This window comes from Sphaeramia orbicularis, chromosome 13 (assembly GCF_902148855.1).
Source record: "Sphaeramia orbicularis chromosome 13, fSphaOr1.1, whole genome shotgun sequence".
NCBI lineage: Eukaryota > Metazoa > Chordata > Actinopteri > Kurtiformes > Apogonidae > Sphaeramia > Sphaeramia orbicularis.
In genome coordinates this window covers 30834598-30849707 of record NC_043969.1, presented here as the reverse complement: position 1 = coordinate 30849707, position 15110 = coordinate 30834598, and the positions used below count along the sequence as shown (strand labels likewise).

The 15110-nt window shown below is 38.4% G+C and overlaps 1 protein-coding gene across 3 annotated transcripts in view; it reads left to right on the top strand.

The window, feature by feature from the left end:
• Positions 1–15110, top strand: part of LOC115431413 (roundabout homolog 2) — a 60874-nt gene that overhangs the window by 28649 nt on the left and 17115 nt on the right. For all 3 annotated transcript variants that reach the window (XM_030151741.1, XM_030151739.1, XM_030151738.1), the window contains 9 exons: positions 1992–2116; positions 3484–3655; positions 4057–4262; positions 6273–6354; positions 6507–6675; positions 13585–13751; positions 14057–14178; positions 14402–14618; positions 14915–15033. In XM_030151741.1, the coding sequence (XP_030007601.1) occupies positions 1992–2116; positions 3484–3655; positions 4057–4262; positions 6273–6354; positions 6507–6675; positions 13585–13751; positions 14057–14178; positions 14402–14618; positions 14915–15033 (1379 nt within the window). The remainder of the gene's footprint in view (positions 1–1991; positions 2117–3483; positions 3656–4056; positions 4263–6272; positions 6355–6506; positions 6676–13584; positions 13752–14056; positions 14179–14401; positions 14619–14914; positions 15034–15110) is intronic.

The following is a 15110-nucleotide window of genomic DNA, read 5'->3' as shown; positions in this document are numbered from 1 at the left end:
AAGGGAATTTGAATTTGATGGAGAAAAAAAAAATGTGACAGGGCCATGTTTACCACTGTGTTGCATTACTTATTCTTTTAACAACAATCTGTAAATGTCTGGAGGCGAGAAGACCAGTTCCTGGAGTTTTGGGAGAGGAATGTTTTTTCCTTTCTTGTTAGATATGGGATACAGTGGGGCCTCTGGATCATGTTCACATATGGCTTCTTCTTTGTATGATAGAGCTTTAACCTGCATTTGTGGAAGATATGGTGAACTTTGTACACAGACAGTCATTTCTGGAAGTGTTCCTGAGCCTGTGCAGTGATTTCCATTTTAGAACCACATTTTAATGCAGTACTACCTGAACACCTGATAGGGATTTATAGCCTTGTCCCCTATGTGCAGGGATTTCTCCAGCCTCTGAGACTCTATTGATTATATTACATACCGTAGGTGATGAGATATCCAAAGTCTTCATAACTTAACGTTGAGGAACATTATTCTGAAATTTTTCCGCAATCTGTACATGCAGTTTGTTGCAGGTGCGTGAACCTATTTTTTTTCTGAGAGACTCCACCTCTCTGAGATGCTCTTTTTTATATAGTAAATCATGTTACTGACCTGTTGTCAGTTAACCTAGGTAGCTGCAAAATGTTCTTCCATATCCTTCCTTTTGGTATCATTTACTTGTATCATTTAATTTTTTGAAGTCTGTTGACGCTTTAAAGCAGCACATTTCACTTCAGACATCTTATGTTTTCTCTGTTCCATTGTGAATAAAATATAGGTTTATGAAATTTGCTAATTATTCCATTATGTGTTTATTTACTTTTTACACAGCTTAACCACTTCTCTAGAGCTGGGATTTATTTTAGTCATAGTATTAGAAGTAGGTTTTCAAATACTAGTATTCCTTGTGTTTATGCTGAAAATTTCTTCCAACCCTCAGGTAATTAACTGAAATAAAATCATACCTTTCAAGAGCATTGTATGAAGATCAGCAGTAAAAATAAAAGTGTATCATTGTGTTGACATCTTGGAGGTTGTTGCTTGGTACCAATTAAGTCTCCACACATAGACTTAAAAATAGCTTCTATGAGACATTTCTCATGACTTTTTTTTACTACTCATTAGACAACATTAAACCCAAGAACAGGTTGCAAGATCACAATAATGCATCCTATTTACATTCTCTTGAGAAAATGATTCCCAAGGAGATCATCAATTATGTAAAACATGGAGAATAAACAGGACTGGTTTGGGATGAACACATCACAAAACCTCAAGAACAAATGCAGCTGTTTCACATAGAAATCATCAAAACATGATGGGAAAAACTGTGAGACATCTTCTGTTTTTGGGAACATAATCTTAGTGAGAACATCATGACATGACACAGATGAGTCAGTCCTCTTGTGCATTGAGCCAAATTTGTGTATGTGTGCAGTGGTCTGTGTGTGTGTGCCTGTGCATATGCAGCACAGGGATGGTTGGAGGGGGGGGGGGGGTTAATCCAGGCAGCAAAAAATTTGGACTCTCCGGAAGTGTGAGCCAATTAGTTCGACTGAGGAGGAAAGCATTGGTCAGTGTAAATTTACAGACAATGTGATGATGTGGCTAATGTAACAATCTGACCCAAGCTGCAAATTGGCAGCTCAGCCTAGACCTTTCCTAAAAATAACCGAGTAAATGTCATCCGAATGGCACTGCCTTGGACTGCCATGATTGTTTTTTTTTTTTTCCAGAGGACACAGAGGTGATGTCTCTCATTAAAGATGAGAGGGAGGCTTGATGAGATATACAGTGTAGTGATAGATCAAAAAGCTCAGAAGGTTAAAGATACAACTCTCACATCCACCTTATTAACCACCATAATTACTGCATTACCGGTCCAGTTACATAAAGGAGCAGATATTAATCACACTGTAACATGAAAAACCCTGTGTTTGACCAGTTTTTGTGGAGAAGTAAGAAATGTAATGGATAGTTTTGTTCCTTTTTCCTCTCAGTACCACCTCAGATTGCCACAAAGCCCCGAGACCAGATTGCTACCCAAGGGAGGAGCATCACCTTCCAATGCGGCACCACAGGAAACCCTCCACCTGCCATCTTCTGGCAGAAAGAGGGCAGCCAGGTAAGAGGCTGGAGCAGAGAACAAAAGATCCTCTTATCCTGAATATTTCAGCAGCAGAAACAACACTGCACTAAATTCCTGTTTATGAAGCCTCTGATCTGTGCACATGAATACATTTGCTCTTCAGAAAGCCATGGGTTATCAGTGGGTTTATTTTAAGAAAAAGGAAGGGGTCTTTCTGTCCAAATCTCCCCTATATTGTATTGTTTATCATATCAATGAAAATTTCGCTCCTTCTTTGTTTCTAAAGTGAGAATAACTCACTGTAGCACAAACAGGTTTTTCAATCATACTTTTCTTGACACTTTTTTTTTTTTGGTTTGCCCACACTCTACGAGACACATTTTCTAAGTGAAATAGGCGAGAGGCGAACAAGTAAGTGCAGCACATTTGCATTTGGCTCAGAGATATGAGTGAAGACAAAGTGTTGGAAGGCATTGCTGTATTGCGTTGGCGAGAAATGTATCTCCTGCTCGCGACCGCAGTGTAAGGGAACAGTGATGGAGGGTGAGATGAGTGAGAGAAAAAGAATCAGAAGAAAAGGAGGGAGAGTTTGAGTCACAGGAAGTACACCAGGTGTGGAAACTGCTTCTTCAGGGCAAACCCGAAGAAAAACACTGCCCTCCTTCCACATTGTACCCAACTATAAATACCCTGTTGCTCAACAGCAGCTGGGATCACTGACTTGAAGATGCAACTAGAGATGTTGTAGAAGCTCATCTGAGCGCAAACAGGAAGTTTGGCCACAGATTTTTTGAATAAGCATCAGTCGGCTGGATGGTTAAGGCATAGTTTTGCTGTTTGTAGAGCTTTTTGCTGTATTTGGGGGATTATCTGTAGCCTTATAACCTTGGTCCCTCCACGGAAGTCTAAGCCTCTTAGAGGAATGAAATGAATGGCTGAATGGGTGTATATGCATCCCTTCCCCCTTGTTCAGATCCGTCTCACTTACAGAAACAGAATTGGAGAACTATGAAACGTCTGTTTGTGGGCATTGTCACAAAAACAACAAAACACTACGCTTCGTCTACATTTGGCCCATTTCATTGGATTTCTACATAAAGTGTTACAGAGTTCAAAGAATTTATCAGCTAACTGATGTCCCTGAAATGGATTATTTTATTGAGCATGAATGCTGAAAATTCCCTGCTTCCAGCTTCTCATATTAAATCATTTGATGTTTGTGTCTGTTTTATATAATAGTAAATTCAACACATTTAAACTGTTAGATAAGCTGTTGGTACCAGTGTGTGTAATGGAATTTTGCCTATTCCATTATTTTCCAGTTACTTATAACAAATAAAAAAGCAAAGAAAATAATTGATAACATACCAGTCATTGTCCGCCATCTGTCTTTGTGTGGTCAGATGTTACTGTTCCCAGGTCAGCCGCCATCACAGTCAGGCCGTTACTCTGTTTCCATGGACGGAGAGCTGACCATCACTGATGTCCACCCTGAGGACTCTGGCTTCTACATCTGCCAGGCCATCAGTGTTGCAGGAAGTGTCCTGACTAAGGCACTGCTGGAGGTGGAGGGAGGTGAGAGTCTCAGACTTCAGTCCATTATGGGGGAGCATTTTTTCCTTTATCCTGTGGCATGAGCTAATGAGCATAAAACATATTAATTACTTAGTAGGTGCGCAACAGTATGGTTCATAAAGACCAATAAAGAATGCAGTTAGAGACCCCATGCTGGATGAGAAATGAGTTTTACACTTAATGTTCTTCCTCAGGCAGCATGTAAGCACCAGATTTAAGCCTTTTCTCTTGTAATGCAGCCTATTGTTTTCTGCCTACTAAGCATCCTCAGTTTTTGCACTTTATGCACCATAAAGGCTGGATTTTCTGTAGGCCCTCATCATATGTTTTCTTTTTCTTCTCTGTAATTAGAAGATGGATGACATCCTTAACATAACTCTCTGCCTCCCCTCCCTCTGTAGGCCCTTCAGGCCGTGTCCCACCGATCATTCGCCAAGGCCCAGCCAATCAGACGGTATCTCAAGGTTCGACAGCACAGCTACACTGCCGTGTAATCGGCGGGCCCTCTGTCAAAATTTCATGGGAGAAGGATGGAGAGACACTTCAGGGAAATAAACCTCGACTGACCTTGATGGAAAATGGCACATTGCAAATAACAGACATAAAGGTGTGTGTGTGTGTTTGTGTGTGTGTCAGCCTTAGGTAAAAGTCATTTATTGCAAAGGGCTTCAAATGATGACTTTTAAAAGGTATTAGCTGTAAGTAGAGAGGAAAAAAACATGCATTTAAAATTACTCAGGCTGCACAGAATACTGTAGACATACCTGTCTGACCTTCTTTTACTTTGTCTGTTGCTCACACTGCAAAGATTTTTTTTTTCTGTTCCATTATAAATTCCATCTTTGTTTATAAAATTAAGGTGAGACTCCGTTTTAAAGACCAATCTCTCTGAGATCTCTCCAGTGCAATTATGTGCTCATGCGGTGTGTAATTGTAATGTTAATGAAGGTTCTTGTTTATAAATGCTAATGTGTTCGGCTTTGATGGAAGAGCAGTCAGGAGCTCCTTTGTGCTATAACCCCACCTGGAGGTCAGCAAGTGCAGCGGGGACGTAGCAGAAGCACCATCGTTTTGGCGATAGATGATTTATCATCTAACTGGATTTTAATTAAATCTCCTGCCAGGACGATGCTTATTTGCCTCCTCTCCCTTCCTCTTTCTCTGGCTGTGCCACACTCAGCAGTGGTGCTCAGCAAACTTGGAGCATTAGGGTTTGGTCCAGTGCACCAGTGAGGCGAGGGAAATCTGCCATGCCAATGTGCTCAATGGAACAGAAGAGATGCATTAGTGTGACATCAAGGGGATGACAAGGGAAAAAAAAGGGGAAATGGAGATGACGAGTGAGGGACTAAAAATATTTACCCTGCCGTTGCCCCTACCCGCTATCAATATTTCAGCAGTAGTTGGAGTCATCTGAAGAAGTTCACCTGCCCACACGCTGCGCTGTCTGTCAGCCAGAGGTCAAAACTGCGGTGGATGATCTCATATGGTCTGATGATAGTTCCAGCAGACTGACTCTCTGCCAGGACAAGACCGGAGTTAACACCCAGACTGCCAGTGAAGTGTGCAGGCATATGCAGTTTATAATGTAAACAGCAGGGCAGGTAGAGTGGTGCAGCGCCTGGTGGTTTGAAGCAATGAGGATCCTGCAGCAGTGTGGCCCAAGGTTATTATTCAGAGTATTTAAATGCATGTATATGTGGGGCTTTTAATAAACAAAGGGGTCAGAGAGCAGATATTACGGTTCTTTATATTAAGCTCACAGCTCGTAGTATTTTATTTCATTGAAAGTGTTTGTCAAATGAGTCACTTGTACTTAATTACCATTTCCTGAATCTGCAATTACTCCAACCTCTATGTAGTGTTGTAGTGTCTTTCAGGTCATGTCTAACTGCTGCAATATTAATGTTCCCGTATGCTCTCGCTGCTCTCATCAACCTTGTTTCAAATGCAGCAAGTTAAAGCCTGGATGAACCCACTGTGCATTTCACACACAGCTGAAAACAGCAGCTGAACATTTGTAAATGGGAATATTTAACATCCAGATGTTATCTTGAGGAAAACAATGAGCTAAAAAGACAGTGAATGTTAGAGTTATGCAAATGTTAAACGCCTTCCTCTGTGGACATTCCTACTTATAACACCATCAGAATCAAATCACAGAAAATTATCAGAAAACAGCACCTGAATATGATACCATATATATGTCCAAAGTCAAAAATACTCATGGGATTTTCCGGTCAAGTGTTCATTTAGCAGAATTTGCCCATTTTTTTCTTAGTATGACACATTAATCTTAATCCTTTGGCAGTTTTTGGATTTTATGCCTCTTAACCCTACTATGATCTACCTGATATGTGTCATTACATCTAGGAAATAATGAATTATGTTTAATCAGATAAGGGAAGAACATCAGATTAATTAAAACCTATCAAATGTGGCAGAGATGGAGTGGAATAATGAACTCATGTATCTCAGCGTATGTAGGACGAATATGCTCTGTAAATTTCAGTCTGTGAATTTTAATCTTCAGTCCTTTGTGCATTAAATATGGCTAGAAGCATCTGTCCTGTTTATTTTCTGGGATGTATTTTAAATGTTGCCTGCTGTTTCTCAGGACTCAGACTCTGGGATGTACACATGCATGGTATCCAGCGCCACAGGGGAGTCGAGTTGGAGTGGGATGTTGACTGTCAGAGGTACTCACGCCAAAAGTCTCCGCACTCTGTCTCTCTGTTACACTTCACACTTTGTCACTCTCATGCTACACCTCAGAACACAACGCCTTTTCAGCTGCAGCCAAATTATTCAGCATTGATTACATTTATGCTCCGGTTGTTTTTGTTTACAGAGGAAGGCATTTCTTCAGTGTCCAGAGTTTCGGAGTTCATCCAGCTTCCAGGGCCGCCGCAGAAACCAGTGGTGACGGAAGTGACCAAAAATACTGTCACTCTCACCTGGCAATCAAACCCCCATGAGGGCGGAGCCGCTGTCACCTCCTACATCATCGAGGCCTTCAGGTAAGCAATAGAAATACATGACAATTAATGACATAGTACATACAATATAGTCAGATTATCTATCTATCTATCTATCTATCTATCTATCTATCTATCTATCTATCTATCTATCTATCTATCTATCTATCTATCTATCTATCTATCTATCTATCTATCTATCTATCTATCTATCTATCTATCTATCTATCTATCTATCTATCTATCTATCTATCTTAGTTTATGCAAATACCATTAATCAACCAACTCATAAATGTCACAGACTAATCCAAATACCAGCATCAATAACATCCATTCATTTGGGTACTTATCTACACTCTGGACATGGCATGGCTTGCATTTACATACACTGTAAAAATAATCCTGTTGTTTTTATGGAAAAAAACTGGCAGCTGTGGTTACCAGAACAATACTGTAAAAAACACATCCAATGGAGTAACATGTAGATTTAACATTTTAAACATGTATATTTAACATTGGATTTAAATGGTAAATGGACTGCACTTATTTAGCACATTTTCTACACCTTCATGGTGTAGCAATTTAGGGTTCAGTGTCTTCCATGGACACTTTAACATATGGACAGCTGGAGCCAGGATTCGAACCACCAACCCTTTGGCTATTGGACTCTACCAACTCTACCAACCCATTAATTTACAAGTTTAAAATGTTACATTGTTAAATGTTTACTTTTTTTTTTTTTTTTAATAACTTTTTTATTTTAAAAAAAAAAAAAAAAAAATCTGGTTTTGTTCACATACTCTTCCTGTAAGAACTACAGCTATATTTGATTTAATCGTTAACTCAAAAATCTTTTCAAACAAACAACTTTGCATTGTATTATCACTTACAGTTTTTTTATGTTGCAATTTTCCAACTTTTTGGTGTTAATTCTACAGTCATTTTTTACAGTGTACATTTACATACATTATATAATTAATTCTCACATTCACTCTAAGATTCACCAATTGGCTTATTATGGTGCATATCTATGGACAATGGGACTTGAGAGGTGCTAACCACAGCACCATTGCACCACCATCAAAATAACATTAGAAAGAAAAATAAAATACATGCAGCTTACACAGATAAGAGCTTCTTAACCCATAAAGACCCAGTATTACTTTCGTGGCAGTTCCAAAATATTTTTATCGCCATTTATTATGATATTATCTATCTTTATTTTGCGTTTTTTTCAGTGAACATCAGGTATTTTCCTATTTAATTTACTGACCATGTAGATGTTCATAAAAGCTCAGATTGAAGATGATGGTTATTACGTCAAAAAGAGAGAAAACTGAAGAAAAAGTGAAAAATACATCATTAACTAAACATAAACCAAGTGTGTCCATCCACTGTCACTGATCCAACCTCATGGGTTTTTGCTGGTGAATCAATGTCACTGAAGATGACGGTGTTTCCATGGTAACTATGAAGCCTCTGAACGTCCAAGTGGGTCATATTTGATGACCATGAAAAGATGACAAACTGCATTTTACACCAATTATTTACATGGCTTGATAGGATTAGTGGATCAACAGATAATAAACATTTTAGATCAGTAGATGGTTTTGGTCATTGGTGGCTGTTTGGGTCTTTATGGGTTAAGCCCAAATGTTGAGGTAAAATATAAGGAAAATAAATGAGACCCTATAAATGTTCAGTAATAGCTCCATAGAGATGGTCCTCGATATTTCAATGAATATTAATGAGCAGATGTGTAACTGTACGGAAGGTGAAAGTCCTTAAACTGTCTTGTGGAATAATTGTGAATGTTGCGAAATTCTGCAGAACATTATGTGTTAAATGAACGTATTTATACATGAACACACAGGTCATATGGTAAATATTCACAGTAAAAACTGATGGAAGTTTGTATTTTCTGAAGAGAGGAACAGGTGGATCATGTTTCTTAGCTAATCATTCCTCCATTTCTTTTCCATTCATTCATTCATTAGAAAACTCTTATTGAGATAAGTGGGACAAATAGCAGGAGATGGTTTTACAATAGATAATATGAGTGTAAATCAAGCTGTAAATTAAAATTCAATCTGCAGGAATGATCAATCAGTGAATGAGTTCTATTTCAGATACCAATTGACTTCACGCGCTTCTTACAAACAAGTTCAATATGATATTTCTAAGTTAATATAATTTACTGCAAGAGACTTATTTTGCTACTTTTATTGATACACTTGATTTTTGTGTTAAGAGTGCATTTAATATAAATTTAAATGTATATATGTGGTAGATTTTTCAAGGCTAAATAACTCTAATACAGTTGTCTAGTACCCAATAATGTAAGCATATATGTTGCTGCTGTAGCTCATGAAGTTTCGACTTGTTGTGCATTCAAATGCTCTTGTGAAAACCTCAGTTGTAAGCAGTGGTTATCTGAGTTACTGTTGCCTCGAACACTTCTGTCCATTCTCCTCTGACCTCTGGCAACAACAGGGAATTTCTGCTCAGTGAATTACCGCTCACTGTATATTTTCTCTTTTCAGACCATTCTCTGTAAAATCTGATGGTGGTTGCGCATGAAAATTCCAGTACATGACTAGTTTCTGAAATACTCACAACACCCCATCTAGCACTAACAATCACAAACACCATGTTCACAGTCACTTAAATCACATTTCTTTCCAGTTCTGATGCTTTGTTTAAGCTTCAGGAGATTGTCTCGCATGCATACATGTATTTAGTTTCTGCCATTAGATATTTGCATTACTGTGCAGTTGTACCTAATAAAGTGGCCAGTGAGTGTGTTTTGGTGATTTTAAGCTGGCAGATAGATTCTAGGTCAAATATTGTTGCATAATCTAACCAGGACGGAAATATTGAGTTTCCCTCTGTGATATGAAAAACTCTTTGTGATGGTAGCAGTTTATTGAGATCAGACACAAAAGTGCTGTCCATCATAATGCAATGAAAAATTGACAAATGAGAAAAAAAAACACACTCAGTATGCATGCAAAAACCAAAAATATACACACTTCTTGACCACTTCTTGGCTTCTTTCCCTATAGACACCCACATCTTTCAAACTCCACACTCCTTACAGTCTTTTCATTGGAACTGGCAGCTACAGCACAAGTCCAAACACTGTAATGATGAAATCTCTCAAGTAATTTTCTCTGACCTGACAAAATTCCAAAGCCAGACATTAAATTTCACTTTTCTACTCATAAAATTGGTGGAAAATCCCTTTAACATTTGGCCGACACTTGTCTTGTCACCTTGCTAGCCCTGGTAGAAACTGACACAGCAACAAAAATAAAGCTTTTTTTTGTAATTTTGTGTGTAGCTTACCGTCTAGTTTCCCTTCCAGCTGGGTTAGGGTTGAACAAAGTCCGCCTCTGCTTGAGTAATATTTATTGGTGCACTTTTCACCGTGGATAAATGTCACACTTTACTAACTTAAGCTATTTTAACTGCACCCGTTCTCTCTGTTACTGTTTTTGTCTGTTGGTATTCCTAAATAATGAATGGCTTCTTCATTTAGAGTCATTATATTTTTGGAGATGACTCATTTCTGCCCAAGGGTGAGACAGTTCCATTAAGTAGACTCCTGAAATGAAACTGTGACACTGCACTCACTGCATCAGTATTTAGACATGGCATCCCGAAGAGAGCCATAACGGTGCTAACAACCAACCAGAGGCTTACATAAGTGAGACAGACAGTGAGTGAGAAAGAGGACAATTATTGCAGTGGTCAGCTGGACAGTTCTGTCTTGTCCTGGGGCAAAGGAAGGGGGGAAAGGGGAGGGGGGGGATGCTGCCACGGTTTGAGAGTCCATTCATTATACAAGTAAGAGAGGGAGTGCAGACCAAGTTAACAGACACACAACACACAAATACACAAAGTCCAGTTGGCTCGATGTAGAAGTGGTAAATTTGCACGCAAGAATGACGATGGAGACATGACTGAAAAACTTACACACGGCTTTGAAAGATTCATTTTCTGTACTGAACACGTAAGAGAAGATTAAATAAAAAACCTGCATTTTTATTTTTTTCCGTTTTCTCGAGTGTAGTGCGTGTAATGCATTTCTTTTTTTGTGTGTAAATAGAGATATCTTCCTCAGAGATTCATGTAAATGAGCAGCTGAAGGTTCACCCAGAAAGACATTTAAAGATGCAGGTTAAAAAAAAAATGAAAAAGAAAACAAAAAAACCACAGGATGACTCAATTTTAAATGGCAGAACTGTATCGCTCATGAACATTTGACGAGAAAAGTGGTGGAGGAGAAAACATTGGTGATAGAAGAACGCTGTTGTCTGCTTGTTGTAATTGCTTTGCCATTTTCTACTCCATGGACTTGAGGAAAATGTTAAATTGTGCTCATACTCTTTCTTAGTTATTGTCCTTGCTGTATTAGCCTGTGTGATTCTCACTGGATCCTTTACAGACCTGTTGCAGTGAAAAGAAAGTGTAGAACTTGTAATTTTTTGGTCGTAAATATAGAACTCATAGATTTTAGTAGCGTAATAGGCCTAATTTTAATGTTTTATTCATATTTACTCATTCATAATTAGCTGTTGAGAGTATGTTGACTGATTTCATTACGTTTTTTGTGTTTTTGACACTGCTTTGACAGTTTTAACTATTGTTTCTGGATATCTGCTTGCTTTCTTGCCAAGAGTTTGGTCATGTTTGCTGCAGTTGGTGTTCCAGCAGCAGCTACTGTGGCTTAGCCTGACACTCAGGATGGAAGCTAACCTGCCAAACACCTCTAAAACTCACTGATTACCACACAATATTAAATTTGTTCTTAAAATAAATGGCTTGTAAAATGTCATTTGTAGATTTTACAGGGGGGTTACAGTACTTGGCCAGAAGCTGAGAGTCTCTGCAGTTGCCTGGCAACAGCAAGACTCAACAGTACCCCCTCCACCACCCACCACTCAACCCCCCAACATACATACACCATCCCCATAAATATTTGTCTGCATTTTGGACAGGCAACAAAATGATATGCATCGTCACCGCTGATATATGCGCTGAAACTGGACGTTATAGTGTCCTCATAAAGAGGATGTTGGCCAACCTCCATTTGACACTGGGACATGTGCCATCCCCAAAACCATTTACTCCAGATGAAATGATCATTCCCATTTGTCTTTAGTTTATGATGGGTGCAGTTAACACACAAATTTATGGAAAAGACACATCATCAGTGTTGGAGACCAAGAGAATATGTATATTAATCCTTAAAGACCTAGAATTGTCTCTAAATGTAGCCTTCCTTAAGTGATTTATCACCATGTGTTACAATATTATCCTCTACTTTTTGCATTAAAATTAAAGTTAAAATTAGGTATTCTTATATTAAATTTACTGATTATGTAGATGTGCATAAAAGCTCAAATAAAACTGAGAAAACTGAAGAAAAAGTGACTTTTTCCGCAAAACATATCATAAACTGAACATTAAAACAAGCACCTACAACCACTGTCTTTTGTCCAATTACGTGGGTTTTATTAGCAAATCAATGCCACAGATCATCATCATATCTGATGCTGCTAAAAAAGTGTGATTTTACCCAAATTATTCCATGTATTGATGGAATAAGTGGTTCAAAAGTTATTATTTTAGATCAGTAGATGCTTTAGGTTAACAGAAGAGGATCATCTTTATTTGCCAAGCATGCAAACACATACAAAGAATTCTTTGCCCGTTGATGTTGGCTCTTTAGTACATGATACATGCAAGATATAATTAAAAAAAAGTAAAATAATAATAAGTAAGTAAAAAATGTGACTTACTGTGGCAGTTATAGTTTAGATGTCAGAACTTAAGTACTTTCTTAAAATCAATAGACATCTTAAGTGTAAATGTTTAGGTAAAATATAAGGAAAATAAATGAGACCCTATAGATGTTCAGTAATAGTTCTGTAGAGATGGTCCTCGATATTTCAGTGAATATAGATGAACAGATGTGTAACTGTATGGAAGGTGAAAGTCCTTAAAGTGTCTTGTGGAATAATTGTGAATGTTCTGAAATTCTGCAGAACATTATGTGTTAAATGAAAAAAAGCTCTGATTAAAGTTAAGGGTTATTATATCAAAAACAGAGAAACCTGAAGAAAAAGTGACTTTATCAGGAAATGTATCATTAACTGAACATAAACCAAGTGTCTCCATCCACTGTCACTTCATGGGTTTTACTGACGAATCAATGTTGTAGAAGATGACGTGTTTCCACGGTAACTATGGCGCCTCTGAACGTCCAAATGGGTCATATCTGATGACCATGAAAAGATGACAAACTGCATTTTACACCAATTATTTACATGGATTGATAGGATTAGTGGATCAACAGGTATTAAACAGTGTACATCCATAGATGCTTTCAGTCGATGGTGGATGTTTGGGTCTTTATGGGTTAAAATGTTTAGATTTTTTTTAGCTCTGTATATTGAATCTAATGTCCCTGATTTAATATCCTCCTGAGACCCAGATATGCTGTTCTGTCCTCTGTAGGGGACAAAAGTTTGACAGTTTACTTAAAAATGCTGTCCACAGCAAAGGGCATTCCATTAAATAAATAATAAATATAAATAATTTAAAAAATGTATCTGCTGCATTATGTAGTTTCTAAACAAGACAATTGTTTAATGTGAAAAAAGCTCAGACTTTCACTTTCCTGGGTCTCAGGAGGATATGAACAGTTTACCAATCCACATATGACAAAGAAGATGGAGCTGTTTGATATCAATGTAAATCTGCATTAATGTCATTAATGTTACATCTTCATCACCCATTTCATGCAAACTAGAAAAGTGTAAAAACTATCCACATTACATTTTAAAAGTAATCCTCAAATAAATGCTTATCATTTCAGATAATGACTTCATTATCTTGCAGTCTTCATGTTCCACAGTTTATGTTATGGTTTCCTCTCTGCAGTCAGTCAGTGGGTAGTACCTGGCAAACAGTAGCAGACCATGTGAAGCAGGAGAGGCACACCGTGGTCGGACTGTTCCCCAACACAGTTTATCTGTTCATCGTCAGAGCAGTCAACTCCTACGGCCTCAGTGACCCCAGTCCAATCTCTGAGCCTGTCAGGACACAGGGTGGGTTACATAACCACAAACCGACACTTTTTGTTATTCATTTCACAACGTGCTGGGACTTGTAATCTTGATTTTAATTTCTTATTTTAGAAAAGCAGATATCAAGTGTACTGCTGAAACACAGATAATGTGCTCCATAATTTAGAAAAACTTGCTTTGCATGTGCAGTCTCAAAACTAATTGCTTTCTCAGTGTGATGCTCTTCTGCCCTGAGCAATGTTAAATTTCATCAAAGAGTTTTTTTCCCTGTTTTTGCTGAATAGCTGCTATTCAGCTGTTTTAAATTAAATTCTTTGTTGTTTCAGATGGGAGTCCTACAGAACAGGGTGTGGACCACAGACAGGTGCAGAGGGAATTGGGAGAGGTGTCTGTCTACCTGCAGAAGCCAGTGGTTCTGTCTCCTAGCAGTGCCAGGATTTCTTGGAGTGTGAGTTAAACACTTGGCTGATGAAAACGTCTCCTTTTCAGAGCTGGCTTTCCGTGTGTGGACACACTAATCTCCGAACATTAACTTCAAATACTCCTCCAAAGCTTACGTGTCACAAACAGATTAGTTTGAAATACAAACACAGCTGGTTCCATCCGTAATTACTGACGTTGATGTGAAACTCTGTATAACTGCTTTTCATTTTTTCCCACTGTTTTTGCAGGTCGCCCGTCAGTCCCGGTATGTTCAGGGCTACCGCATATTTTACCGCACCATCGGCAGCTCCTGGTTGGTCCAGGATGTGGAGGCTACCTCTGACCATAGCACCATCTTAGTAGATCTGCACCCCAACAAAGAGTATGAAGTCAAAATACGGCCATACTTCAATGAGTTACAAGGTCATGACAGCCTCATGGTTTTGCTGCGTACACCTGAGGAGGGTAAGAAGTGCTTCCTAATAAACTATCAATATGGCAGAGTGAGTAATGAAATAAATATTTATGCCACACTTATTACATAAATAGCAAAACTAAATTAAAAATACACGAGATAAATATCAGCAAATTACATAAGTAAGCAAGTGACTGAGATTTAATAAAGTATTAGATTAATGTGATCAACAGAAAAGTAATCAGTCACAGGGAATTGAAAACAACAGAGGTTTTCATAAACGAACAGAGATAATGACATTAGTTGATGAGAGCTGATACATCTTTGTTTTTATAACTGTCTCCAGTTTTAAGTGCAGCTCCACAGGCTGTGTCGGTGGTGCAGCTCGCCAACAGCTCCAGCATCAGTGTGTCTTGGGAGCCTCCGCCGCATAACATCCACAACGACATCATTGGAGAGTACAAGGTGACTCTGCAGCTGTCTGTACACCAAAACACCTGAGTCAAATGAATGTCTGTCAAATCTCCCTGAGAGGCAATTTA